Here is a 27,305-nt window from a genome sequence, read left to right as displayed (position 1 = left end):
GCATATCTTGAGCAATGTCAGCCCTAAAGAAGACTGGAAGTGTATTTGTTTTATCACTAATAAAAGATTTTGGAAAGGAGATCAGGAAACTTCTCCCAGTAGATATAGAAATGAAAACAATCATTCCTGTTGGTAAGTCAACAGTGTAAATGAACATTCTGTAATTTACCATATATTTAAAAAAAGATATTCAGAAGGATAAATCTTTTAGTATATTTATAGAGCATAATTTCGATATAGTACCCTCCCTTTTCTAACAAAATTAGCTTTTTATGTTTTGTACTTCCCTCTATTTGCTAACTTCTTGAATGCATGTCTCTTTGTTGGAATCCAGAGTTCGAATATGTCCCTTGTGGAAATCATTACATGCCACCTATTCATCAATAGGAGGGCAGTGTATCATGTGATGCATGTAACACTTTCTATGCACCACTATTGAACTATGACTTCTTCTTTGGCAGCTGTTTCATTCTGATGTTCCTCTTTTGCTTTTTTACAAGTTAACTCAGTGTATCACTTTTGCAAACTTTTTTATATCTTCAAAATACTTTTCACTTGTAGTAAATTCTTCCAGATTTTTCCACGTTATTTCTTGTGTTTGCTGCTTATGAATTTTGAAGTGACTGTTATCACTCTAGGCACTCTTCCAGTGTGTGATGCCATCTTATTAGCCACAGGTACCGATGACCTGTCGGGGAATGTATTGTCACTCAGTTGTTTGCTACATTGTTTATGATTATTTTAAGCATCAAAAATTTAAATTGTTTTCATCAAATCTTGAGCAGTGTCTACCCTTAAGAAGAAAGGAAATGTCATCTGTGTTTTGCCAATACTAACAGATCTTGAAAAAGAGATTGGAGATCTTTTCCCACATGATATGGAAGGGAAAACAGTCATTCCTGTCAATAAGTCATCATTGCAAATCAGAATTTTGTAGTTTAAGGAAAATTTAGATATAAACATTTGAAAACTACAATTTCTTTGTAAATTTTAAAAACAATTAAATTAGCAAGTGAGTCCTTCGAACTGTTTCTTTGCTGATGTATATGGAGGTCTTAAAATGTTTATCTATTCATTTGAAGTTTTTTATACTGTTTGCTAGTGATTCCTTTTTATGAATATGGAAATTAAATCCTTGATGGATCATGAGCTCTTAGCTATGACAGTAAATTAGAAGTGAAGAAAATCTACATTTCTGAAAAAAAACACAAGGTAAACATAAATCTGGTATGGTTGACCAATGGGGACACTGTGAAAGATTCTGGTGGGTTCTCTTGTAAGAGTACATTAAAAAAATAATCAGTTTTGTTAGCAGAATGGAGAAATAATTATTTGTTTATTGCCACTGTGTTAACATTTAGGTTTAACACGTGTTAATTCTCTCAGTAGTGGTGTGCATCAGAATGAATATCTTTCACAGTATTTCTGTTGGAGTCATTATCTCCTCTTTTTTTGTGGAGAAGTCAGTGTTTTCAGAATTACTGATTGTGTAAAATATGTATGTCTAGTGTTTTATTATACACATATGCTTGTTCTGAAATTTTATTAAATTGAACTAGTCCTACCCTGACAGGTATTTATAGTATGTTCCCTGATCATGCTTGGTACAAACTTTTCTTTGAATTAAACTTTATTTATGCTTGAAGTATAAATATGATATTGCTCACAAAATTGACAGCATTGGCTTACTTTGGGAAGATCAAAATGCCCTGTTGTTGTTATGTTATACAACCTGCCAAAATGTAGTAGTAAAAGATAGTAATATAAGTATTGGTATATGTACTTATCACCTTTATGGTTGCTAGTTAATATGACTGTTTTAACAATTGGTACAAAACAGCTTTGAGGCAGTATTTGTAAGGTTATGAAATTCCCTAACTAATGCCTTTGATACCTAACATAAAAGTTAAGAAACTGCCAACTAAGTATAGTTTGGTCACATTTTTGAGTGCAGGTTACCATTTTTCAAGAAGTAACTTTGAAAATACATTTTTAAACAAAGTTTTAAAAAAATTTTGAAAAATCAAGCAAAAAGTCTAAGGAAGTCCAAGCTTTGTACAGATACGTTTGATGAAAGTCACCTTATTTAAGCCTGACTCAAACCTGGATCTTTTTTGTTTCTACCCAGCCTTTGCCTATGCAGACTTCTATTTTGGTATTGAAATACATGAACTTAAGTGCATATTTTTGGTATTTTTATGATACATTTATGGGCTCTTCTTAGTATTTTTTGAGTGCAGTCTGCTCCTAATAGAAACTATGTTTATATATTATGGTGGTGAAAAAAAATGTTGGATCACCAACTTTCTTTCACACTTTTCATGGTTTTTGTAACTTTTATGAGATTATTTATTGCGAAAGTGTAAAATGGTTATGGATATTGTGTGTTGTAAGCTGACTTGTATATTAGTCATCCAAATATGAATGTATCTTCACCAAAAACCCAACCATGACAAATTTATTAAAACAGATGATTAATAAATACTTGGCAAATATGAAAATCTTCTCTGAGTAAGTAAATCTAGGTTTGAAGATAATGCAACTAACGTAATTGTCAAAATGTTGCCACAGTATATATTTTTTGTTTTAATATTTGGTTGTGCCTCCTCTAGCATTGATAACTGTTTGACATTGCTGTGACATAGGGTGCACAAGGGACTGAATGTAGACAGGAATGAGTTCATAATGTCACATGTGGATTATGCTTCTTAGTTTCTTCTCCTGCAAGTTGCTGCCCATTTCTTCCAGCATTTTTGATAGGATTGTGATTGAAGTTGTTACTGGTCAGTTGCTGTAATTTGTGGATCCTCTCTTTTTGAAGGTGGTCTTTCATCTGAAGCAACAACAACAAAAACACCAAGAAGTCTTTTTCAAGAGACAGAGTGAAATTTTTCGTATTTCATGTCTTATGCATTGAGTGCCTGAATATTATCAACCTTTTTTTTTATATGTCAGCCTCGTAGCATGGATCAGAGTTGTCCTGGAATGTGCACTGTTTGTAGCTCAAAATGGCTGATGTAATATAGACAGCCTAAAACTACTGACATAATAATTAGGTAGTATTATGTCACCCATAAAATACAGTTGTATCTACATGCATAAAAAAAAAATTGGGTGATGCAATAAAGTTTTCCATCATTATAACTATGAGAAGCCATGTTTATAATAATAAATCATATTATGTAGCAGACACTTTCAATTAACTTGTTATGCTAGATATGTGAAATAATTTTGTTGTTTTTTACTGTCCTGGAGATTTGTTTTGTTAAAACCACAATTCAGCTTGGTTGAACATTAAGTAGGAAGTGCTGTTTGTATATTTTCATCAAGTTGAGGTCTCTCATTACGTAGCTAGTTGAAGACCTTTTACTCTCACCAACTGGATTTGTCATTTGATTCGTTTGGCTTATTTGAGAGCTTTATGTTAAGACCTTGTCCCCTTACTTTGTTTTAATCAATATATATTGTTACTTTATGGTTTTTTGATATTGTTTAACTGTTTGTGTAAAGAGAAAGTTGGTTACTTGATTTGAAATATACTGTAAAATCCTTTTCCTTCACTTATCGTCTTCTCCAACTTTTGGAGGAAATTCAACAATTGGATATCTGGACCAATCCTAACACATTCCTCTCCCATTATTTACATCCACAGAAATTAGAAATATCAGCTATTACTGTTGTATCTTTTGCAGTGGGCTGAGTGGCACCCAGTGGTTAGTATATTAGACTGTAAATCTGAAGTTCGTGCCAAGTTCCTGTAATAAAAAATCACATTCTGTTCTTTGGAATTGTTAGTATATTATAAGAGTAACAGTGGAATGACTTTTCCATTTTTATTACAATAGTTTTAAAGCAAATATTCATCAGTCAGTCAGATTTGGTTTTGGTTTATGTAGAATCAGTTTAAAATGAATTTTTATGGAGAGAGTAAACATTAGTTTTGCTGTTGTGTCTAAAATCTTTTATCTAGACTATGGTCATCATGAATTCTCTCTAACATGATATTCTTATTTAGGCATCATTCATATAGATTTCTTTTGTTTTAATTGAGTTTGAAGTTATGCAATATTGCTTGGTATAGAAACCTTATTTTCCCCTATAATAAGCCCAATTATACACATCCTATTCACATAGTATCTCTTATTGACTTCACTTATTAATTTTTTTAACTTGTATTTTGTTTAAGAGGCCTGACACTGCCAGGTGGTTAGGGCACTCAACTCAGAATTTATGGAGCATAGGTTCGAATCTCCAACCCAACATACATGCTTGCCCTTTCAGATGAGGGAGCATTATAATGTGATGGTCAATCCTACTATTCATTGGTAAGAGTAGCCTAAGAGTTGGCAGTGGTGTATTTATGTAGGGTCAAGAGGGGGCTCAGCCCCAGGTACCATGGTCTTATTGGGGGCCCAATGATAATTTTATTGTGTAAAATTACATTACATGTAGGGCTCACCCAACCTAGAATCTGCCACTAGTGGGTGGTGAAGACTAGCTGCCTTACTTCTAGTCTTTCACTGCTGAATTAGGGATGGCTTGTGCAGATAGCACTCATGTAGCTTTGTGGAAAATTTATAATAAACCTTTGTTCAAGATCCTTACAAATTCTTCAAGAAGTTTTTAATGCTTTACAGTTAACTATTTTAAATTGTGTGTTTTCATTATAGGTATGGAACCCTTAATCCAGTTCATGGATCCTCAAAAGGTATATATATATATTTATGTTCTTAGAATGTATTTTAAAATTCAGTGTTATTACAGTATGTTAAATCTTTTGTACAAAAGCTATGTTATATATGTTTTAAATTTCTGCTAACAGAACGTCATAGAATTTTTATTTGTGCTCTAAAAATCTGTAAATAATTTCAAAGTAAATAGTTATTGTAAACAGTTGAGGAATTTTAACATCCTTATGAGATTCCATTGAGTATTCAGTGAAACTGAAAATGACAGTCTCAGTACAGTTTTTCTCTCATTTGATAAGTTAGTTTTTTCTTTAAAGAAACAGGCAATTTATATCTGTAGATTTAATTTCTTTGAATAAGAAAGTGAAGCTAAATTTTCTCAGTTTCATATATTGTAGTCAGTGAGGTTTATCACAGGTGTGACTATAGTTGAAACTTTTATTCCTCTTAATGGTTCAAAACAAGCTGAAAATAATTATCAAAATCAGTGCAAGGTAGAATGTTAGGAACATTTAGCTGATTGTTTTTAATGAATTATACAACTGTAACCAATGTTGGATGTCATACTTTTCTTGTTACAAAGTTACAATAATTTTATCAATTAACACTGTTTTGTCATTGCATAACTATATGCAGACATTCTTTGATAGATTGTTCAAGCAGAGTATTCATGATGAAACTTTGTTGAATGGATGGCAACTGCCTGTTGTGGAGACATAAGTAAAGAGGACAACGTTTCGAAAGGCAGAAGACTTTTGTCTTCAAGTTGCCGACCATTCCACAAAATTTCATTATATCCAGACATTCTTGATAATGAGAAACCCATTTGAAATAAAAATGTATCTCAGAACAGCTGGTGTGGGTATTAACCATTTTATTGATAAGGAAAGAACAATGTTTTGACCTTCATAGGTCATCTTCAAGTTAAGAAAGAGTTTGAACACCTTTATACCTGTACTAATTAATAACCTAATATCCACTTGCAATGCTTCCTACAATCCTGTACCTGTTTATACTGTTGTCCCTAAGAAATGTCCGTCAACGATCGCATTCAAACTCTCTCTTTTGTAATATGAAGATAACCTAGGAAGGTTGAAATGTACTCTACTTATCAATAAAAGTGTTAATACCCACACCAGCTTTTTGGAGATACATTTATATCCAGACATGTCTGATTGTTGTAGAATGTTAACATTAGGTATTTTCATGGCAGGATGAAATATTAAAGTTAGTTGCTAAATGAAAGTGTATGTTACATTTTTAAAAATTAGTGAAAAAGTTTGAACTTGTCAATATATTGTATAACCTTTCCTGTTTATTATGAGTCCACCTATAGCCATTTAAATGTGTTTCAACACATGCGTGTAGTATGCAAAGTTATATTCACTGTGCATGAAATTTCAAAGATTCATGTACATTTGTATAACATAAATTTCTAAATACAAAGTAAATAACATGAATAAACAAACTTTTCTAATGATTGAGTCATTGAATTATAAAGTAAGGATGTCTCTGACACAGTTTTGTGTTTTGTTAATATATTAATTTGTGTATATATTCTGTGCACTATATAGTGTTTTTGTTGGGTATGTCATTATATTGGGAACTGCTTCTGCTGTGTTAGGTACATGTTTTGACATGAAGCATTATTAATATTCATTCATGAAATATTGTATACTTCTAGTGAATAGTTTTACCATTTTTATGATAAGTTGAAATGACTTAATTTAGTTTAATTTTTTTACTGTTTATTTTTAGATTAAGTTTTATATTAAATACATGGCATAAAGTTACTAATGTACTTCTTAGTGACTTAACTGATAATTCCATGGCAAGCTCAGTAGAATAAGTGAGTGGTTTTCATCATTTTCACACATGCAAGTGCATGTGTTTATTATATGAAGAACAACAAATATGCTAATTTACAGTTAATAGTTATTTTAGTAAATATTTTACCTCCTTTGTAAGTCTTTATTTTCATCCAGTAACTTTAAAAAAATGTTTTCACAGCAAATATTTCTAACTTGGGCAATGGAACAAACATAAAACTATATAAGATGTGAATAAATTATGAAAAATTACTCCTGACCTCTGTATAAGATCTATTTATTACATAACTTTGAAAAGTTTTGATAATTGAAATCTAATAGTGATTTATCTAATTTGTTATTAGTGTCAGTTGTTCATCAGATATAGAACTTCAAATAATAAAATAATTTAGAAGTGACATTATAAACAATCCTTGTTTTATTTTTTAAAGCCTGAACCACCATTTGCAGTTACAAGGTATGCAGATATGAATGTGGGGAATTTATTGGCTGAATATGTTGTTGGTCAGTTAATTAATAATGAGAGGAAATTCTACCAAAATTGGGAATCACAAAAGCAAAAAACATGGTAGGTGTATAAACCTTTTTTATAGAAAATAATACACACAGCCTTATGTTTTAAGATTTCTGAACTTCCTTGGTAACATTTAAGATATTGTTGTCATTGTTGGATAATGATCCTTTATGGTAATTCAAAGATAAAACAGTTACAATTACTTGATATCCACAATAATCAAATATTTGAGTACTTTGTGTGCAAGGATGGATATGGTTATTTATATTGGATTGAATGAAAGAGAAGAGACAGCATAAGCTGTAATTAAATGGATTTAAGCCACACACTTGGATCTGTAGATTCCTTCCCAGATCTGTTGAGGCTCATTTGTTAGACTAATTTGTCATATCCTTGCTGATGGATCTAAACAGGCTTTGTCTTTGCTTCGTTATCTTCACTCCCATTCCAGACATGCTCATCGTCCTCCATAGTTATTTCACTATCATTCACATGAGTCACAGCCTCATAAAATAAACCTCATTACTGTGTCTAAACCAATTATCTTTGAACACTCCAGATGATAAATGGTTTGAATTACATAACTGTAGTCTAAATGTTCTTTCATCTAAATACACTGTTGGCCAAAATCTTAAGGGCAATGAACAGAAAGAAAAAATATGCATTTTGCGTTGTTAGACTCAACCACTTATTTTAGTAGAGCTTCGAAAGATGAAAATAAGAAAAGGTAAAATGAAAATTAAAAAACTTTTTTAGCATTTAATAGACAAAACTACAATCCACAATGCCCGCAGGACAAAGGACTTTTTCATGGCGAATAACGTGATTCTTTTGGTCCATCCAGCGTGTTCGCCCGAACTGAACCCCTTTGAATATGTTTGGGGGTGGATGGCATGGGAAGTCTATAGAAATGGCCGTCAATTCCAAACAGTGCATGATCTTCGTGAAGTCATCTTCACCAGTTGGAATAACATTTTAGCCAGCCTTCTGCAAATGCTTATACTGACCATGCCAAAAGGAATGTTTGCAGTTAATCGCAATGATTGCCGTGCAACTTGCTACTGAGACCTCTTGTTGGGCATTTCGTACCCTGTTTAGGTCTTTTTTTTGGTATGGTCTTAAACTTTTGACCAGCTAGTATTTGGGCTAATTTTGTAGTGTTCACATTTTCCCTATTAAATGCTAAAAAAGTTTTTTTTTTTTTCCTTTAATTATTTTCATCTTTTGAAGCTCTACTCAAATAAGTGGTGGAGTCTAACAATGGAAAATGCATATTTTTTCTTTATGTTCATTGGCCTTAAGATTTTGGTCAGCAGTGTATCTGCCAGTTTAGCTTGTTAAAATTGAAACACTTTATTAATTGAGAAAAAGAAGCTTTTCTGTTAGTAGTAAAAATAAATTTATTGTGTGAAAATTATTATAATACACTAAAATTATCTCATGAACAAATAGATAGCTTTTGTGATTGGATCTGAAAAATAACATCACAGAGTGAATTCAGCGCGTGACCTTAAATTGGTTTAGTATGTTCCAGGCTAGAATAGTAAACAAATATTAGACATTCTGGGAATATGAAATATATATTCTGTAAGGTTGATATATGTTAGAAAACATGAGCTTTACTGATAAGATTACTTACTTCCTTTTGCACTTAGTGATTCTCAACTTAATGCTTCCCTTTAATTTCATGTGTACACCACATTTCAGCTGTATTTTTAATGTGATAACCATGATTTTTGTATTTGATTGAAAATTCTATTTCTCATTCAATTACTGATGGCCAGTATTTATTTAATTCATGATCTACAAATATGGCTGCAGTGGCTACTGACAGTACCAGTATTCCATAGTCCTTGATGGTGTGATATAATCAGAGAAGGAAGTCAACTGTGATTCATCAGGAAATGGTTTCTTTCATGTGGGTCAAGGGATCTTCTGATCTACAAGGAATTCTGACATTACTTGAGGATTTCATTTAGGAATGTGTGGACTTGGACAACCTCCACTCTCCCATTAATTTTCTGTGCTGACCTGTTCTCAGTCTTACCTGCAGCACCTTGTTCTGAGTTTTTGATTTTTCCTTTTGCCTGATATTGGTTCCATGCTGAATATTTTGTAGATCAATTATGTGTGGGGATTAGTATGACATGTTCTCCATATACTATAGATGGTCATGCACTTGAATTTTACCATTCAACAAATGTTTTTCTCAGTGGACAGAAATTTATGCATTTCTTATTTTCTAAAGCATAATTTACTCATCCCTATTTCTCCCTTACTCATTCTTTTGTTATTTCTCATCTATTAGAAATAGATCTAAATAGTCTGTTGTCTGAGGCTTTGTGTTCTCCTGAGGGTTTTTTTTGGCAGAAGCCTCTACCATCCCACTCATTAACTAGTCCAACTTGTCTTATTCTGGATTGCTCTCTACACTTGGCTCCTATCTTACTGTCATCTCATGAGTTGGGATGTGTTGTTGACATATGTATGTCCCACCCTGGATTTTCTTTAAGATCATTGATCAGCCTTTTTTCTGAGATTTACAAATTTTGTCTCATGTCGAATCCACTATATCATGCACTTTCATATCGTCCCTCACTTCCCATTTTCCCAACTTTCTTCTCCTCTAGTTTCCCATTTTCTCTTTTACTAGTTCCTCCATCCTGGACCTTGTCAATATGTCATATTACTGTTCATTAATGCCCTGTAGAAAATCAGCATCACTATTGACTACCATGTGAATTCATGTTATGTAGGAGCCAGGATCACTTATCTCTCAGAAGTGTGGGAGATGTTTTTCACCAGCTTTTGGGTTATTTGAGTTTTTCAGAAGTCCTCTCCTTTTCCTTTTCCTCACACCTCCTGTCTCAGCCCCAATCCAAATACCTTTTTTCCTTTATATCCGTTTTTTTTGTCAGTATCTCACAGAAGTGGTTCAAATCCTCTCCAGGGACCATTGGACAGGCTTATTTTCAGTCTTTTTTGTAATGCCCCAGAAAAGCAGTGACTGGTTTTTCCCCATGTCAATTGCTTCTTTGATGTGCCTCAGTTCACCATAAAATCTTGTTTGGTTTTCAGATGGACCAGTCTTCCAGGGATTTGGGTGACAAGATTCAATGTGTTTAGTGCTTATCTTCACATTCACAACTGGCTCCTCTGGCTCCATTCTTTGGAGAGTCTTCCTCACACACCCAACTTTTCCTCAAGGTGGAGAAGCCCAGTATTGACTGTTGACTGCAGTTAATACCCTGTTCAACTGAGGATGTTTTTTACCTCACACGTAAACTGAGCCCAGCCTTTTCTTTTGTGATCCATGGAGTTTTTAGTTTGAGGGGTGCTATCAGCACTTTCTCTACCTTTGTGTGAGGTCCTGTCTCTTTTGGGGACTTTGGTATCATTGTAGGTTTTTAATCCCCTAGATCACAGCCACATACATTTCTTGCAGTGGGTACCATGAGTCTGTTAGCAGGGGCACTGGGATTTACAGATATCCCTTCCTTCTTCCTTTCAATCAGATTTCCTCTAGTGGTAAACAGGGGTAATATAGCAGTGGGGGTTCATATTTTTCTACCAGTTTAGATGGCCATGTCTTTACAAGTGCTTGAGTGTTTGGATGTAAATGCAGCATGCATCCCATAAGAGATCTTGTGCCATTGGCATTTGGAGGAGTTAGGATTTCAAATCAGCAAATCAGTCTTTTGGTACTGTTTCTGGTGATGGTTAATTTTTCTGTCATCTCTGTGGGACATGAGAACTATGATTAGTTCTATCAACTGGATGGTTCAGATGTGATACAGTTCCTTACAGGCGTGTTTCCATGGTGCACACCATAGGAACTCTTCAGATGTTTTTGACAGGTACTGTTCTAGGTAATTTTACACCAGTCTTTCCATCTTTTTAATGTGGAATTCTAGCTGTACCTATGCTTCCCACTTGTGGTGCTGTTTTTTATGCCTAATCTTGAAGGATTGGATTTAACTACACAGATGGAAGGATGTGTTACACTCCTATTGGTGGAGGGTTGTTGCAATATAATTTGCCTGCTTGAACACAGCTGAAAGACATGGTTTACATGTGGAATTAGGTGGAATTTCAAAACTAGTGATGAGTGAAAATTTGTGCACCAGAGGGCAGTCAACTAGAGAATAGCTGTAACTATGAGAGGAAGAAGGTACTGGAAATAAATATTCAGTATTTGAAAATATTAACTTTTGATGAAATTACAATTGAGAATTTGAGTTACCTTTGGATACCATTTTTTGAATTTGGTATTGTTATACATATCGCTATAACATAGTCCCATAGTTCTTTGTTACCAGTTATGTATGTTAATTTAATATTCCAATTGATGCACACATCTTTTTTTGTACATGTTAGTAATAACAGAAGATACTGTGAGTCAGCAACAATATTAGCAGTATCTAGTAAATTTTATTTTTCTGTAAAACCAGGAAATTTAAAGAAAACCCACGTAATTTCATTTTTTTTAGGGATTTTCATAAACGTGAGTATCGTATACTGAGTGAACTTACCATTGGAATATTTGGAGCTGGAAATCTGGGATCAACAGGTAAAATATTGAGATAACTTCTCTGAGGTACTAGTTTATAATACTTTCTACGTACCAAATCCACAAACCTCAAAGTTTATAGGGATCGTGAAACTGCACACAAGTATATAATTGAATTACAACACTTTAAAATTGTGTTTCTTGATTGAACAGACAGTTCGTTGTGAACAGGATTTAGTGACTGCAGAGGCAGTAGTGGTTTGTATCAAATATTCTCACTTTCACTCTTTACTACTCTTGCTCCACTAATTTTTTGCTGCATTTTTGGGCTGCTTTTTGCATGACCCTCCATCACTTGAATTTTTAATTAAACAAATCCACTTTTTCTTCATACACTTTACATCTTTGTAAACTTTATGCTTTATTGCTTAGGAGGCTTTCTATTATGAACTAAACATCTGCACTGAAAGAACTTCCAAATACGTGTTTTCCACTTTGGCCTTAATTTTCTTATGTTTTGTTCTAGTTATCTTGTATTTTTATATTTCGAGATGGACTTTGTCAGGTTTTCTCTTTTCTGTCTTTTGCCTCCCTCAGTCTCCCCTCAGTGTGGATTCCTGTATGTGGTTTAGGGACCTCCCAGGGAATGTTCTGTTCTTACATATTGCCTCCTTTGGGATCTAAACATTCACCCACGTGTTTGCCATGCTTGGTGACCTGTGAAAGGCAGGAAAGGATCCTAGTGGTTAAGGGGTTCGACCCTAACACACCACTTTGGCTTTGAATTCCTGCAGACGGTTTGCCTTCCAGTGGCCTTCTTTGGGTCAATCGGCTGGTTCACTTGGGCTAGGGTCAACCAAGTACCAGTGTTGGATGTTTTCAACAGGTGTTGTGAACATTATCTGATTCTGATGCTAGTGTTTTGGTATAGTACTCAACCCTGGCATTGCTGCACTGCACTTGCTTGACACTGTGGTGCATCCCCTTGTATGGCTTCATAGTGGGTGGGGTCAAAGGGCACAGAAATATGTGGATCCTCAAAAAAAACTGAAATAAAATACTGAAAAAACAGTCCATAGGTAAATGACCACGTCTTGAAGATTCTGAGCAGCAATATTCAACATCTGTAACACCTGTTATACCTCATTTTCTTATACTACATTCTCTTTCAGACAAACCTTGAGGGCAAATGTCTCTTTCTTTTATTCAGAAGGGACTAGAGGGACTTGCTGGCTCTCCAATGTCAACACAGTGAACTCCATTTACATTCAAAGGTGATTGGGAATATACCTATTGAGGTTACACCTCGTGCCACTTTGAATTCATCATGAGGAGTTATTGTTGAGAGGGATTTGAAGAACATTCCTGAGTCAGGGATTCTCGCTGGTTTCTCCACCCAAGGAATTTTTGCAGTGAGGCGTATCTCCACTCAAAAAGATGGAATTATGATGCCAACCAATGTCCTTGTTCTAACATTTACATCATCACGTCCACCTGCCACCATCAAGGCAGGTTATTTTAATTGCAGGGTACAGCCATACATTCCAAACCCTCTCGGATGTTTCCAGTGTCAACAGTTCTGTCACTTAAAGACGTGATGTTCTGGTTCCTTGATGTGTGTTTGTTGCAGTGGCAAGGACCATGATGTTTATGAGTGTGAAACAGACCCTCATTGTGTCATTTGCAATGGTTCTCACCCATCCTAATTTTGTTCTTGTCCTAAATGGTTGGAAGAAAAACTAGGTGCAGCATTTGGAAAGGATTTTATAATATTACTTATCCTGAGGCTCAAAAATTGCTGTCCACCCATTCATCTCTTATGTATGCTGCTGCACTTTATTCCACTACTACAGTGGGAGTGCAGACGGATCTCCTGTGCCTCTTGTTCTTAAACCAAATGACCTCCATGGTTAAAAGTTGATGAATCAACTTCAACACCTATCTCTGTCCCTTACATACATTTCAGCAAATCCCAAGATCCTCTTCCTTTGGTTTTGGGCACAGGTATTTCCTTGGGTACATCTTCTCCCACCCCAAGATGCATAATGATCATTCCTTCACGTCGTCAGTCGTTGGAATCCTTCTCCAACAGCAAAAACCTGCCCAGTTAACCCAGGCTAGGATCCATGGAGGTCAATAAACCTCCATTGAATAAAGACAGTAAAGAAAAAAGGCTTTGTCCTAAACTGAAGGGTTCTCCACCCAATTCGCCTACACATAAATAAAAGTGGCCACCTTGATACAAAGGAACTGTCAAGGTTTATGTTCTAATCTGGATGACATCAAAACACTCCTTGCTTCTTGCCATCTGGTATGTTTTTCCTTATAGGAAACATTTCTGAAACTTGCTGATACATTCACCTTTTGGCAGTTTTCTTTATACAGAAATGACAGGCTGTGTGATGGATGAGTGCATGGAGGGCTGGCATTGTTGGTTGATCAGCATGTGTCCACCCTATATTTGCCACTTGACACACTCTTGGAGGCCATAGCTATCCGTGTTTCCTTGGGTCACACCATCACTGTTTGTTCTCTCTACTTGTTGCCTGGAGAGACCTATGATCAATCATACCTTGATACTCTCATTGAACAGTTGCTGCCTCCATTTTTAATCCTGTGGGACTTTAATGGACATCTTCCCCTCTGGGGAAGTGCTGATATTGATAGGAGGGGTTGCTCCGTAGAGCATATATTCTCTGATCACAACCTTTCTCTTTTGAATATTGATTCTTCTACTTATTTTCATGCACCTAGTCAGTCCTTTACTGCCATTTTCCAATTTTTCATGTAGGGTTTACAATAATCCACGAGGCAGTGATAATTTTCCTATAATTTTGAGATAGACTGGCCGTGGTTGATGTCACTTGACCCATGTGCCCTGGTGGAAGCTGGATCAAGCAAACTGGCCCTCTTTCGCTGCTCTCCCTGAACTTGATTCTGCCATTGTCTGTAAGCCATCAATAGATGATTGTGTGGCAGTAGTAACTGACTGTATTATACAGACAGCTGCTCAATGTATTCAACACGTATTCAAACGTCAACGTGTTTTCAATGATATTCTCATCTGTAGTGGAATTCTGCCTGCCACATGGCATGGAAGGCTCAAAAATGGGCCTGGGATACTTTTTGTAGGTATCCCACAGTCTTGCACCTCATTGCTTTCTAGTAGGCTTGTGTACATGCTCGGTGGGTGAAGGAATCTTGGATTAAGTTCACAACCAGCATATCTTCTACAACCAGTTCCCAAGTCATATGGGACAAGATTTGAAGGTCACTGGGCAATATAACTCTGTCCCCCTCTCGATCTTGCTCTCTGATGGCCAGGAAGTAGCTGATACCTGGAGCATCGCCAATACTCTTGGTGAAAGCTTTTGCTGGGTACCTATCACTTCTGCTTCTTCCTCCACCTTCTTAGCCACCAACACTCGGGCAGAGCATTCACCTCTTTCCTTTCGAACAGATTTCCTCTATGACTGTAATCGTCCTTTTACATTGATGGAACTCAAAACTGGCCCTTCATCGGTTTTGCAGTACATCGGTTGCACCTGATGATGTTCACTATGAAATGCTTTGCCATCTATCTCCTGCTTCTCTTGCTATTCTTCTGGTTGTTTTTAACCAGATCTGGCAGGAGTATGTTTTTCCTGATGTCTGGCACCAGGTTATTATCATACTTTTCTCTAAGCCTGAGAAGGACCCAGGATTCCTTCAAAGTACCATCCAGTTTCTTTGATGAGCTGTCTCTGTAAGACCTTAGAGAGGATGTTTAATGCTCGTCTTATTTGGTTCCTCAAATCAAATGATCTCCTCTCACCCACTCAGTTTTTTAACTCATTTTCTTTTGTCTGGGACTGATGCACCAATGTTTAGTCTGTGTAACGTTCAGGTCACAATAAGCCACATTTTACTGTCTTGCCATCATTATTACTCTCAACGATGGCACCATTTTATACATGTTTTGTCCCAAGGTTTTTCCGTAACTTCAGCTAGTGTTATTGGTGATGGTGACACTTTCCACCTTGGAAATGTTTTTAATTTTTTAATGCCATTTAAGTTTTTATAATTTATACGTTAGACATTTTTTAATGTGATTCCCTTTTAATAATCAAAGTCCATCTAGTCCATTGAAAGTAGAAAGTGGCCATTACATTAAATAACTTGAAACCAGGACTGGAAAGGTCAACTTCAGGTGAGTAATGCTGCTGTTTGAACTACCAGTTAGTCATCCTGTCGAATTATTATTAAAATTTTGCTATGCATTTTTTATAACTTTTATTACCTTTTGAAAATGGTCATAATGTCAAATAACTCGGAACCAGGACTGGAAAGGCCAATTTTAGGTGATTGACGGTGGTTTTTGTAATTATCTGTTAGTCTTCCTGGCAAGTTATGATAATTACTATTATGCTACAGAAAGTTCTTTACAATTTGTATTACTGTAGTTTTTCTCTTGTCTCTGTAGACTGGATGTTAACATTTATTTTAATGCTATTTATGTTTTTTTTAAACTTTGTATTGTTTTACCTTAATTTCGTTTTATGAATTTTACAAAATTTACTTTAATTTTAACTTTTTACTGGATGTTTTGTGCAGATAGCCTAGCTGCTTTGTGCCATAAAACACCAAACTAAGCAACCCACCAACCCTCAGTCTTCTCTGTGAATATTTGTCTTTTTCTCTGTAATTTGTTTTTAATAGTACATTTATACAGTGACATCTTGATCTGATACTGTTTATCAGCAGCCATATGTTCTCTGTCTGGATTCTTACCCTTGTGGTCAGGAGAGCCACAAGAGGTTCCTAATTGTATATGTCCTTGCAGGAGCTTCTTTTTCCTTATTACAAATGTTTGGAGGTGAATTTCTTCAAGATTTAATGTAGTATGAGAGAACAATGTATTAAGTATTTGCCTACTACTATATGTTGCTTGTGGTTCTTCCTCCTAAAATTCTTAAAATGTTTGAGTCTTTAATCCTAACCCCTTTCAAAACCTCTCCTGTATTTGTGATGTTTTATTCTAACTGAACAAAGAAATGAAACTTACAGTTTTACTTATCAGAACATTTTACTTTATAATGTAACTAAATCTTAGTTAATAAGTTGTTTTTTGTCACTGAGCCTTAGTGTAATAGAACTGTTTGGATGTGTAGAACATAAGTTAATTTTATATAATGCCGTCCTTTTGTGTTTTCATTACAGTTGCCAAATTTCTAAAACAGAGAGGTGCTACTGTACTGGGATTGGTGAGAAGTACTCCTAAAACAGGAAAATCTGACTTTGATAAGTAAGACAGTTGTTAAACATTTCTGATCTGCATGAGAAACATAAATTTGAAAATGGTCTGAACCAAATCAATCTTTGATGTCATAATATCTGTATTTATTATAATAATATGACAAAAAAAAATTTGTAAGAGGATCGAAAATTGTTCCAAACAACTTTCAACTTGTAAGAGGTAGTATATTTCAACTTTATGTGCAAAGATGGAGGTCAAATTGTGCATTCCACAACTTTGTGGAAAGTGTAATTCAATGCATTTGGTGTCAGAGTTATAAACATTTCATGTTGCACTATATTTATGTTATTCCAGTAGTTTATGGTAAAGAAAACACTATATTCAGTGGAAAGGTATATTAAAAAAAACCATCACCACCTTGATATACATTTAGGATACCGTAGAGGTTATGTGAGTGTTTGTAATCTTCACATAAGCATCACTTTGTACTCTGAATTGTTAGAGTCTGAGTCAGACTGACTTTGGCAATTTAACAGACAAATCATTTGTACAAAACTAAAGTAATTCATCTGATTTTTTTGTGTACAACAGATTCATTCTTTATGTCTTTTGACTAACAGCTTGGCACATTTCATGACTATGTATAGTGTGACTACCTTGTTTTATTCATTAAATACAGTGATATCTCTACAATTAGACAAAATAGGAGATCATTATTTTATATTCTTTTCCTTCAGGAATAGTAATTTGTATTTCTATTACATACAAGACTTGTAGACATATCACAAACATGTAATTTGAACCAGTGTTGCATTCAACATACCATGTGACACACAAAACTTGACGTTTCGCTGTTTAAGTACTTACTTTTGGATAAAGAAATTCAATAATGAATGATATGCAAATTTTAATTATGATCTGCAGTTTGATACTAAACTTAATGACGTAAATTCATATGTTAGTAGTTCAATAAAATATCGAATGTGAGTCAACAAATAAGCTAATGTGGCCTTTGAATTGTGGCTCATGAAAAGTGTTAAATATTACACTGAAGTAGAGGATGTATACATATGTTGACTGAGTATACGAAAAGGAGTAATAAGTCAAAGTGAAGTAAATTACTCATTAATGGGATGAGATATAACTGAGCATTGTGGTAATTTGAGTTATTAAAAAATTCCTATATGAAAATTCTTAGTATTGATTTAAGGGGTTCCTTGAGGTTATATCAGTGAAATATGAGAACTGTATGATAGAAGTAGTAATTTTCTTCTTAGCATAAATATGATCTTTGAGTGATGTTTTCATAAGACTGAGTCAGTGAAAGCTGCAGTAGTTCATAAACCAATCTGTAGTAGAAATACTTTATTAGAACATCTAGAGTGGACAAAGAACTTGTCAAATTTCATGAAGATACAATTGCCAAAATTGAAGTTCTATTACCCGTATCCTCACAGTTCGAGGGTTCTTCCAGTTTGAAAACGTTTACATTGTGTAGATTCACATTAGGGCAAATTATATATAGATGTAATAATTCCAAAAAACAAAAATTAGTTTATAATCATGGAGCCTTTAACTTGATTTTATACCATTTACTTTGACTGTATGTGATTTAACACACTGTATGATACTAAGCAATTTTTTTAATTTTGTCTTTAACAACACATGATGCAAAGATCTTACCAAAAAAAAGTGGAAAAAATCATCCATTTTCTGTATAAAATACATGAAGGACACTAATTATAATTAGTGGGATAAATTGCAGAGTTGGTGGTATTTGTATCTATATGTTTGCATTGTAAGTATCGTAGTGGGCCCAAGATTTTGGATCCACCAGTAATTTGATCCAAATATCTGTTTAAAACTGATAGAGTTCACAAGAATTCCATCAATATTTTTAGAGTTAATCAAGATTTAATAAAGGTTGTCTTTTCTCAAAGAGTTTGTTTTCATTTGTTAAAATCAACATTTCAAGCTTCTCTGAAAATTGTTTTTGTAGCTAATATAATTTATTGCTTGATTTTCTTGAATATGATACCATAGATGTTTGTTCTTCTAGACTTGTGATAGATTTTTCTGAAATATTACCTGACTGTGACTACATCTGTAATCTCCTTCCAAGTACTCCACATACCAAGGGCTTATTGAATGGAGAAGTGTTAAAAATGTGTCAGAAAGTGAGTGATTTTCATCTGTTTGCAAAGACTGTATATTGTGCAGTTAAGACTTTCATCATCAGTTCTGTTGTTAATTTTCATTATCAACATCTTATGAAGGATTAAATATTTTGTTTGTTTTAAGGAAGAGAAAACTTAAAGGGTTAAGTGAAATGTGAAGATGTTAAGGAAGTGTGTGGTGTTTCTGAGTAACACACAAACATGAGAATTTTCATGGTCTAATTAATTAACTGAATTTTTAACTCCAAAAGTTATTAATGGCAATTTTAATTATACATATTTCATTAATTTTACAAAAGTAAACTGAGGAAGAAAAGAACAACAGAATAATTTTTGATCTATGTATTAGCACTTTTATTCTTTTCTAAAACTATTTCCAATATTTCAGACCCTTACAATTAATAATGTGGAAAAAAAAAGTTGTATGTCATTTTTTCTTGAATTAAAACTTGGTTATAATGCATCTCAAACAGCTTGCAATATAAATCAAGCATGGAGTGAAGGAACAACCTCAGAATGTACAGAACATCATTGGTTCCAAAGGTTTCATAATGGAGATGCGAGTCTTGAAGATTAGGAGGGGAGAGGACATTCTTCTGTAATTGAAAACAATCAACTGAGAGCATCAGTGAAAAGAAACTTGCCAAATTGTTTTAGAAATGGCACAATAATTGGGTGTTGGCATTTCCATAATTTTAGACTACCTCAAGCAAAAGTCAAAAAGCTCTACAAGTGGGTTCCACATGAATTCCATCTTGCATCATGATAATGCTCAGCCACACATTGCTCAAACGTGACACTCCACAAGCTCAACAAATTGGGCTTTGAAACATTGTTTTATCCTCCTCACTTCCCTAGACCTGTTACTACTTTTTCAATTGTTTGGACAATTTTTTACAAGACAAAAGATTCAACAACAGAGCAGCAGCAGAGAATGGCTTTAAAGAAGTTTTGAGTTGTAGGACTTTAGAGTTTTATTGTCATTTAATTATCTTGTTTCTTGTTGGCAAAAGTATATAGATTCACTAGGTTCCTATTTTGATTAATAAAGCTACTTTTCAATTTCTCTATTTCTTGTTAAAATTAAACATTCAAATTTGCCATTATTTTTTGTACAACATAACAGTATGATGCTTTGCCTTGGAACATGTGTGTAGCCATCTTCAGTTTAAAATGTGTGATAAACCTACTTTTCTGTTGATAATATAATTAAAGGAGTTAAATTCTGCTGGTGAATATGATTCCAATTTGTTTCTTTTATATTCAAACCAAAATACTACTTCTGTTCTAAATGCTCATACAGAATTGTTTTACTGGTTGTATTTCTCGGCAATTCAGTTTGAACAGTACATGAAAGAGTTCCCTTAATTTGTATAAAATGTGGTACTTCACACAGTATAAAACCGGATTCTATACTTTCTATTTTAAGGAGAGTTTCACCACTTTATATCTGTCGCCATTTGTTCTTAAGTCTATGTGGAAGATTATCTTTGAGAATTTAATATTTTTCTTAATTTTAGTTTAGTCTGTTAAATCTTATAGAAACCTTTTTTCATCAATGTTGGAAGAGGAGATGTTATATCAGAAGAGGATTTAATTCATGCCTTGAAGTAAGTTTATGTACTACTGTGAATAGTTAATTTAGCTGTGGTTTACATTCCTTTTAATTAAAGAAAATATAACATTACTTGAACAATGTAAACAAAATTTCCCAGTGACAATTAAAAACAGAGGTGGACTAGTTAATGAGTTATATTAGAGAGGTCAGGCTAGTAACTTAGGTTGTCTTCTATAGGCATTTGAAGATTATAATAATTAAAACGGAAATTGTATGTCATAAATAAATGTGCACAGTTTCTTGTGTTTGAGTAAGTAATATTTATTGTCTATGAAAAGTGTGCATCTATTTTAAACAGTAACTTTTGTTTTTTCATCAGCTGACAGCACAGTGACTTTACACATTACATCAGACAACCTGAAAAAAAACAACTTTGCTTTTACCCTGTAACATCTGCATCAGTACATCTTTACAAAAAATCAAAGTTTACGTTTCATCATTGAGTAACTTGAGCTATTAGGTCTCTATGCAGTTTGGGATTTTATGTAAGAGTAGTACTTAAATTTAGTTCAAAGACCAATAAAACAATAATATTAAATAAAAATAGTTGTGAAAAGTATAAAGGATTTAATATTTAATAACTGTAATTGTCTCTTACAATCTGTAGTCATTCTATAAAAAAAACAGATTTATTTTCTATTTTTTGTGGTGATTATAAGGTGAATGAAATGAAATAGGTTCTGTATAGTGTTAGGTTAAAGAAAATAACAGATAAAATATTACTAAAAATCTTTTAATAATCATTTAAGAGGTTCTAGAGGTTATGTGAATAAAATTTGAGAACTAGAATGGAAAAATTATTTTTAATGTAAATATGAAAGTCAGCTTACATTCAAACTAGTCAGATTCTGACTCCATAAATCCACAGACAAATCTGATTTTTTATGTACAAAATTCTCTAAATATATACTAAACACCTGTCAAATTTCTTGAAGACACACTTAGTACATTAAAACATCCTGTGTGTATACTTTCACAGTTACCTTGTGGATATGTAGAGATTAGAATGTTGGTGAAAATGTCCATGCCAGTATAGAGAGTTACTAAAGATATGACAAGCCATTAGTTTGACCCAAGATTGACTGGTAGATGATACATGAGTTTATCAAATAATAAGGGCCCAAACGATTGTTTTAGTTAATTTTGAAAGACTTTATTACAAAAAAGAACATGCATTATTAGTAATCAATGCTGGCTTATACACTGCTGGCCAAAATTTTAAGGCCAATGAATATAAAGAAAAAAAATGCATTTTGCATTGTTAGACTCAACCACTTATTTGAGTAGAGCTGTGAAAGATGTGAATAAGAAAAGGGAAAATAAAAATAAGAAACTTTTTAGTATTTAATAGGGAAAGTGTGAACACCATGAAATTAGCCTAAATACTAGCTGATCAAAAGTTTAAGATCATACCAAAAAGAAGTCTTAAACAGGGTAGGAAATGCCCAACAAGAGGTCTCAGTAGTGAGTTGCACGACTGTCATTTGGAATAACTGCAAACATTCGTTTTGGTATGGTTGATATAAGCATATGCAGAAGGCTGGCTGGAATGTTATTCCAAGTGGTGAAGATGGCTTCACGTAGATCATGTACTGTTTGGAATTGACATCCATTTCTATAGACTTCCCTTGCCGTCCACCCCTAAACATATTTAGTGAGATTCAGTTCGGGGTGAACATGTTGGATGGTCCAAAAGAATCATGTTATTTGTCATAAAAAAGTCCTTTTTTCTACGGTCATTGTGGATTGCAGCGTTGTCCTGCTGAAAGATGCAGTCATTTCCACACAAGCGAGAGTCTTCAATCAATAAGGATGTTCTCTCCAGCATGCCAGTGTAGCCAGCTGCTGTTTGATGCCCCTTTATATCCTGAAGCTCCATTGTTCCACAGATCATGATGGAACCTCCTCAACTGTGTCGTGTAGAAAATGTCTCCGGTGGGATATCCTTATCGTGCCAGTAACATTGGAAGCCATCTGGACTATCCAGTTTTAATTTTTTCACATCAAAGAACAAAATTTTCTTCCACTTTTCTACGTCTCATGTTTGGTGCTTCTCAACAAAGGTTAACCGAGCTGTTTCATGGTGTGGAAGGAGGAGTGGCCTTTGAAGAAGTTTACGGTTTTTAAAGCCTTTCTCTCGTAGATGCCCTCTTATTGTTTTTGAGCTGCATTCTGCATCTGTAAGGGCCTTAATCTGGCTCGATGATTGGCTGGTGTCTCATCGGACAACCCGTCGAATCCTCCTGCTCAATGCTTTCCTGGCGAAATTGTGCCGACCACCTAAAATTATCATTCCATATCCCTCAGGGTCTTTTAATAAATTTGCAACAGCAGTTTTAGTACACCCAATCTCTTCAGCGATGGCACATTGAGAGAGATCTTGCTTTTGCAGCTCGACAATTCTTCCACATTCAAACTCTGTCAACGTTTTAGCCTTTGCCAGGTTTTTACCCAATGTAACACAGGAGATGTCAGTGGTTGATGTTGACAATGCTAATGCTTGAACACAAATGACTAAATTTTGTTACGTGTTTGCCAATTAATGCTTTGTTTCAGTACAGTCTTAAACTATTGACCAGCTAGTATTTAGGCTAATTTCCTAGTGTTCACATTTTCCCTATTAAATGCTAAAAGTTTTTTTTTTTTTTCTCTTTTCTTATTTTCATGTTTTTTGAAGCACTACTCAAATAAGTGGTTGAGTCTAACAACACAAAATGCATATTTTTTCTTTATGTTCATTGCCCCTTAAGATTTTGGCCAAGCGTATATCTTAGTTCAGAGAATGTGTTTTGTGATAGCTTGCACTAGGAAACACTTCATAGTCTGTGAACCAGTATCAACAAAATAATTGTTAAACATCATACTAGTACGTGAAATGCTTTGTTTTGCCAGAATTGCATGTGCTAATTTCCAAGCTTGAAATTTGCACAATATTTTATGTAAATCTTAGGGAAGGGAAAGAAAATTCTTAGTAAATATAGTTTCCATAAATCAAATATTTTTAATGAATATGCTGTGCATAACATATAAAATACGAGAAAATTGTGGTAACTATGTGCATTATAGTTTATTTAAATCCTATTTTTAATACTTTTTATTGTAGTCAGAATTTTCTTTCTCTCTGTACATGTAAAATTATTTGTTGGAAAGGGAAGCCAAACAGAATTCTAATTAAATATATTTAAATGAAGATTATTTAAGTTGTTAGAAATATATTATAAAACTAGTTAATGAAACCATAAAATTTAAGTAGAAAATTAATTAATATACATCTGTGATACATCACAGTTTTCATGTATTATAAAGTATCACTTCTTTGTGGTCTTACTCTGTTTTTATTACTCTCATTGTTTGTCATTGAAAAAAATATAAAAACAGTGGCAATATGTATTTCTTCTCTGCCATAACATGAAAATTACAATTGTTTTATAGTTTCCTCAAGCTATAAGGACTTGATTGTAGTGTTGTGTAAAATGTTTTTACTTAAAATATTTGTTGTATATACCAATGTATTTTGAAGAATAATTACTAAAGCATATTGTTTTACAACGTAATTTCGAGTGAAGTCTGACTCATGGCTATTCTAATCTTTGAAGTGTCCTTGACTCAGCTGTTATAACTCTGTGAGTCTTAGTACATTGTTTTTGTTTTCCTCTTTTGCTTGTTCCATTCATGTTCCCTTACATGTTAGTACTCGTGAGGGGTTTGGCTTTCTCATCACGTCGGAAAATCTCTGTAGTTTCTTTGTTCTCATGGCTTTTATAAACAGTTCATGAATGCGTTTCTGGACAAATACATTGTAAGTTAAAAGTCGTTAAAAACTTGACATTGCACAAAGCAGGGAATTTGGGTATTAAGTTTAGCTGGTCTTTAGTTGGAAGAAGAATGGGAAACATTGGTGTTATGTGTTGAGGTTTCTCTCTTCCCTAATGACTCATAACAACAACTGGTTTGTCTTCATGAGTTTACATTTAACTCTGATATCAACTGTTTTAACAGTTTGAAAATATAATACTTTGTTGTTTTTTATTTGTGACAATAGTGAGATTTTTTACTGTTTGTAAGAATAATAGAACAAATGTTTATATTAAATGAACAAGGTAGAAGGTTTTGGTTTGATGTAACATCATATAATTTTCATTTTTCACAGAATAATTTGAAAATACACAGAGGTTATCAGTCAATTATTTTATTCTTTTGTTTACTATAATGAAGTAAGCGATTGGATTTCTATTGAAAGGCTCTGAAGAAATGTTCCGTTTCAGAATTTTATGCAATTCTTCGTTCTTACTTTTAAACATATACTTTATAAACATTATTATTACTACTATTTAGTCAGAATTTTCAACATTGAATATCTAGGTAATTTCCATAAGTGTACTCATTGTGTTATATTGATCAGTTTCACCTCTGTGTTCAGAATAAAGGGTTTGTATTCATATAGTCAGGGATGGATCTTGGGTGGAACTCTGGATGTTTTTATAGAGGAACCCCTGCCTACTTCCAGTCCACTTTGGAATAGACCTGAGGTAAAATATTTACATATACACTTTTTGAAGTGTGCCTCTTTTCAAATGTTAAATACCTACATACGTATGAATGTGGTGCTGTCTTTTAAATTTTTTTTGTTCATCAGTTATGTTGTAATTTTGATAGTAAAGTTTATCTGCTACCAATTAATATGTGCTGTCATATTTGTAATTATCAAATTAGAAATAAAGCAGTTATGTTTAATGACTAATAAAAGTTAAAATTATTTATTGTGAAAAGTAAATTCTCAACTTTAATGATGTCTCTTTTCACAATTATACTTCAAATGTTTTATTTTTTATTATTTCACATTATAGATAATTATTACACCACATGTGGGATCTTTATCAAAAGCAGAGGGTGTAAGTATCATGCTTGATATTTCTAGTCATATCAGTCTACATAAATAGATTAGAACTACAAATTGATACAGTTAACAACGAAGCTAATATATTGGCTCAACTTGTGATGATCATTAGAATGTTCCTGGTTTTATTATTTTTTATTTGTTACTTTTTAATTTTTATTACCAGTATAATTTGTAAATAATGTGGCTTATTATAGTATTTCAATTAATGATCATTTTTTCAGCGAAAGTGTGTATGTTTGTTTTTAGAAAAGTTTCTTTATGACATGTAGGCTTTGTTTCCATTTCTTTTATTGGAATGAAGTATATATGCATAATTTTTACATATAGATCTACAGAGTAGAGGTGATCAGAATTTAGGAAATAGGCATTAGTAAAAGGAAAATTTGAAGTTGTTGTGACAAGTGAATCATTTATCTAAACTGCCCATGATATATGCAATGTTGTGTTCGTATAATAAAACTGAAGTGTTTGTCAAAGTTCACTTTAATTAGTTCAGCTATATACAATAACTTGTGATGTTGAAAAACAAGACACTAGCAAATGTATAATTATGAAGAAAAACATTCATTTAAACATCTGAGTAACAGCCATTACACAACCAGCAGTGTAGAGCTCACTTTCTGATCAAATGTTTAATCTTTTGGAATTAGAGCAAATTTTATATGTGAACTGTCTTTTCATTCCCAGGTGGCCAAGTTCTTTTTTGAGAATTATCAAAGGTTTATGACTGGAAAGGAATTAATGTGTAAGTTTTCTTGGACCAGAAGATACTGAAAGTAACTACAGTAAGGATAATGAAATAACTCTGCTGCAGAGAAACTCTTCACACTCACTGAAAGCAATATATGGAAGTACAGAAATCTTAGTTTTGTGTGTTTTTACTGTCATACTCTCAAATAATGAAAATAAAATTTTAAGATGAACTTTTATATAACTACTTGTTATTTTTTTATTTTGTGTTCATCACTATGAAATTCTATTTAGATTTGTTGGTTTTTTATCTATTAAGTTTTTGTAGTTTCTATCTGAATTGTTGCTTAATGTTCTTAATAGCTTTAGTATTTTTTCAACTAGTTTAAATGTTGAAACCTTAATTTAGGATTATTTTAATTTTGGAAAAGTTATGGTGCTTTTTAATTGTAGGTACATTACTTCTCATGAAAATATGACACTAAACAAGTTCGATAAGAGATGTTTTGTAACTAGTTGTCAATTTTTATATTTTATATAAAAAGTATTTCTGATTATGGTAAAGTGCTACTTTAAGCTACCTAACTGAAACTAAAAATGTGTGGCAATTGATGTATTTGTTTCTTACCACACTGTTTATGATTGCTCAGAGGTATGCACCTAGCATATTTTCTGTTCTGTTTCACTTTACTGTGAATGAAAAATGGAATCATTTAGACAGTTTATATGTCAAGCAAAGTGCAATAACTATTGTGCAATGAATATTATAGAAATTGTTAATTAGAACAAACAAGTTCAATGGGTTCTAATTTTACTAAAATATTTTATCAACACTCAATCGAATTGTGTGTGTGTTTAGGTAAACTGATATTCTGAATTATGTATCTAACCATAAAGGGGCCAAATGATTTCTAGTCATTAATGAGTAGATAAGAAGGTTCAATGATGTTGCTACAGTTACTTCAGCTGATATTTGAATATGAAACATAAGACTGTTTTGAGTTTTCTATAAGGATTTTAACACTCAAATTTTCTTTGTTGTTGTTGACCTGTTGTTTGGAAGGGTGATGATTTATAAGGACCAAAGAAATATACTAGGTTGAACTTGTATTATGATTTGTTAAATAAAGTACTTTTTATGTT

The 27,305-nt window shown here is 33.4% G+C and overlaps 1 protein-coding gene across 3 annotated transcripts; it reads left to right on the top strand.

Moving 5' to 3' along the window:
* Window positions 1-27,305, top strand: LOC143255142 (glyoxylate/hydroxypyruvate reductase A-like). Of its 3 annotated transcripts, none has more exons than XM_076510366.1 (10): window positions 1-132; window positions 4,671-4,708; window positions 6,949-6,974; window positions 11,522-11,601; window positions 16,741-16,825; window positions 18,837-18,954; window positions 20,497-20,564; window positions 25,017-25,101; window positions 25,420-25,464; window positions 26,160-27,305. In XM_076510366.1, the coding sequence occupies exons 1-10, from the start codon at window positions 15-17 to the stop codon at window positions 26,244-26,246; spliced, it is 750 nt and encodes a 249-aa protein (XP_076366481.1). In that variant the 5' UTR covers window positions 1-14; the 3' UTR covers window positions 26,247-27,305. The 3 variants fall into 3 exon arrangements, with proteins under 3 accessions (XP_076366481.1, XP_076366479.1, XP_076366480.1); XM_076510364.1 differs by having other exon boundaries at window positions 6,949-7,085; XM_076510365.1 differs by lacking the exon at window positions 25,420-25,464 and having other exon boundaries at window positions 6,949-7,085.

This window comes from Tachypleus tridentatus, chromosome 7, assembly GCF_004210375.1.
Source record: "Tachypleus tridentatus isolate NWPU-2018 chromosome 7, ASM421037v1, whole genome shotgun sequence".
NCBI lineage: Eukaryota > Metazoa > Arthropoda > Merostomata > Xiphosura > Limulidae > Tachypleus > Tachypleus tridentatus.
Note: the sequence above shows the minus strand (reverse complement) of the source record. Positions and strands in the feature narration are given on the sequence as shown.

What these genes read in the sequence shown, in the direction of transcription:
- LOC143255142 (XM_076510364.1), top strand. Translation starts at nt 15, where the DNA reads ATGTCAGCCCTAAAGAAGACTGGAAGTGTATTTGTTTTATCACTAATA. An exon ending in GGAAAATCTGACTTTGATAA is followed by an intron (nt 16,826 to 18,836) that starts GTAAGACAGTTG and finishes TTGTTCTTCTAG; the next exon opens with ACTTGTGATAGATTTTTCTG. An exon ending in CTTTATCAAAAGCAGAGGGT is followed by an intron (nt 25,465 to 26,159) that starts GTAAGTATCATG and finishes TTTCATTCCCAG; the next exon opens with GTGGCCAAGTTCTTTTTTGA.